The sequence below is a fragment of the Alosa pseudoharengus genome, unplaced genomic scaffold (genome assembly GCF_046254945.1).
Source record: "Alosa pseudoharengus isolate Yale_2024_CS ecotype anadromous, Long Island Sound unplaced genomic scaffold, YU_APseudo_1.1 YU_APseudo_1.1_scf_19, whole genome shotgun sequence".
NCBI lineage: Eukaryota > Metazoa > Chordata > Actinopteri > Clupeiformes > Clupeidae > Alosa > Alosa pseudoharengus.
The window spans coordinates 22,706,385-22,708,884 of NW_027468657.1; the positions used below are offsets into that span (position 1 = coordinate 22,706,385).

General features: G+C 47.2%; 1 protein-coding gene across 2 annotated transcripts in view; it reads left to right on the plus strand.

Annotated features, from left to right (window-relative positions):
• The window catches only part of flt4 (fms related receptor tyrosine kinase 4), a 59,105-nt gene that overhangs the window by 47,152 nt on the left and 9,453 nt on the right, over positions 1 to 2,500 (plus strand). For both annotated transcript variants that reach the window (XM_076292031.1, XM_076292032.1), the window contains 4 exons: positions 244 to 394; positions 979 to 1,073; positions 1,539 to 1,661; positions 2,294 to 2,405. In XM_076292031.1, the coding sequence (XP_076148146.1) occupies positions 244 to 394; positions 979 to 1,073; positions 1,539 to 1,661; positions 2,294 to 2,405 (481 nt within the window). The remainder of the gene's footprint in view (positions 1 to 243; positions 395 to 978; positions 1,074 to 1,538; positions 1,662 to 2,293; positions 2,406 to 2,500) is intronic.

Consider the following 2,500-nt stretch of genomic DNA (forward strand, 5'->3'; position numbering starts at 1 on the left):
AGCACAGCTTTAAAAAAAAAAAAAAAAAAAAAAGACATCGATATCCCACTTGTCAGCAAAGAATTCACAGATACTTACACAATTACTGCTGCACTAAGCTCTTCTATTTTGAATAACTCCAGGCGCCCCCGGTGTAGTATGTCAAAGCTCATGCAGCATCTGCTTTGCATTGCGACTCATACTGCAGCTAATTGCTTATATCGGTGCTTTTTTCTTTTTGGGGGGGCCGGGATGTTTTGACAGGACCGATCGCCGAAAACGCAGAGTCAGGTGAGGCGGATGATCGCAGCAGGACAGGCAGAACAGCAGCAGAGGGGGCGACTGGCCCCCCACCACCACCATCAATCCGGCGGGAGGGGGGGGCGCCGCAGTCCACAGGAGTCTGTGGAGAAAAGTGAGTCGACTTCTCCCACACCTGCAGGGAGTCAAAAAAGTAAAGAAGGTTGTATAATGTCACATGCTACAATGTCATTGTAATTTGCAGTCGTGTGTCACGTGATAGGACAAACCTGCAACCAGCATTCTATCGTCAATGACTGGAAAGTTGTGTGTTGTGAAACGTCCAGTAGTAGAATCCATCTCATATCTCTGCCACTGACCCTGACCCACCAACACTGTGACACAATCTTTGGTTTATCTGTCAGGTTTACATTTCTCAATTAGGTTTAGGTCCATCTGTTAGGTTCAGGTTTATCTGTCAGGTTTACATGTAGGTCCATCTGTCAGGTTCAGGTTTATCTGTCAGGTTTACATGTAGGTCCATCTGTCAGGTTCAGGTTTATCTGTCAGGTTTATGTTTATCAACCAGGTTTAAGTTTATCTGTCAGATTTATCAATCAGGTTTAGGTTTATCTGTCATTCAGGTTAATCTGTCAGGTTTAGGTCCATCTATCAGGTTCAGGTTTATCTGTCAGATCTGTGCGGTTTTTCCCACGAAGCAAATCTAAAGAGACTACATGTCATCCTGTCTCCCTGTAGTGGACGACCTGTGGAAAACTCCACTGACGGTTGAGGACCTCATCTGCTACAGCTTCCAAGTGGCACGAGGGATGGAGTTTCTTGATTCTCGAAAGGTACATTTTGTACAAGTTCACTTTGTCTGGAGAAGGGCCTTTACTCCAAACAGAAAGGCAAACAGACGGCCAGACGGAGGGATATGAATGTGTGGTAGGCGGGTGTTTTTTGAGGAAATGTGGGTGCAGCAGGTTATGAATCACAGCTTTATAAAGTAGAACATTTCTGAAACGGCATTTCGTGAAATGACTCCTGCTACCCTAGACTTCCATTCCCTGATGCATTATGGTAAAGTGAGATCCAACAATCCCCCCCCCCCCCCACCACCCCTCCACAAAAAAAGTAAAAAGGCCTTTTCACCCAAACTCCAGTGGCTAATCTGTCAAGGGAGGGTTGTTTGTATAGCTGACGGGAAGCATAGACTAACTCATTAGTATTCCAAATCCACACCCTGTTGTCACGGAACCTTCGCAACACCATCCATCCCCTGACGCCATGCAACTCTGCCCCCCACCCCCCTCTAGTGCATCCACCGAGATTTGGCCGCACGGAATATCCTGCTGTCCGAAAGCAACGTGGTGAAGATTTGTGACTTCGGCCTGGCGCGAGATATCTACAAGGACCCAGACTACGTGCGGAAGGGCAACGTGAGTCATAAAGTGGGGGGTGATTTGTGACATACAGTATCTCTCTAAAACGCCTGGAGACTTGCAGTGGTGATTCATATTCCTGTGATGTTGGTGAGAACACAAGGTCAGCCAGGGCAAGGAGTACTGCAGGTATGAGCTCCAATGTGTACATCCCATGGGACAGGTGTAAATGAAATCTTCAGCTATGAACCCCAATATACAGCGTATGAGCCTTACATCACACACAACACACAGTGGCCGATGTGTGGAAAACAAATCAACGGTCCGCTAAGTATCTCCATGATTTGGATGATGAGTGAAGATGCTTTATTACCATCAGTCCAAAAAAGATGGTAGATTTACGATGGGGATGTTTTGGTTTTTTGTAAAATGTTTTTCCAGGGGGGTGGCATAGTATCCAACCCCCAACGTCAGCTCTGCTTAACACACAGACCTGGCAGCTGCAAGCCACTGTCATAATGAATCTGCTTTCCTCTGTTCTCCTTTTCCTCTTCTCTCCTCTCGTTTCTTCTCTCCTCTCGTTTCTTCTCTCCTCTCATTGTCTCTCCTGTCCTTTCCTCTCCTGTGATCTCCCCTCCTGTCCACTCCTCTGCTGTCCCACGCTGCTCTCCTCCCCTCTGCTGGGGTAGGCCAGACTGCCTCTGAAGTGGATGGCCCCCGAGAGCATCTTTGACAAGGTGTACACCAGCCAAAGTGACGTCTGGTCCTTCGGAGTGCTTCTCTGGGAGATCTTCTCTCTAGGTAAGTGAGTCACAGCCGTCTGGGCCCTTTTTTTTTTTTTTTTTAAATGGGGCAGCAATGAACTATTTAAATGAATGGTTCATTGCTGCAGGCCC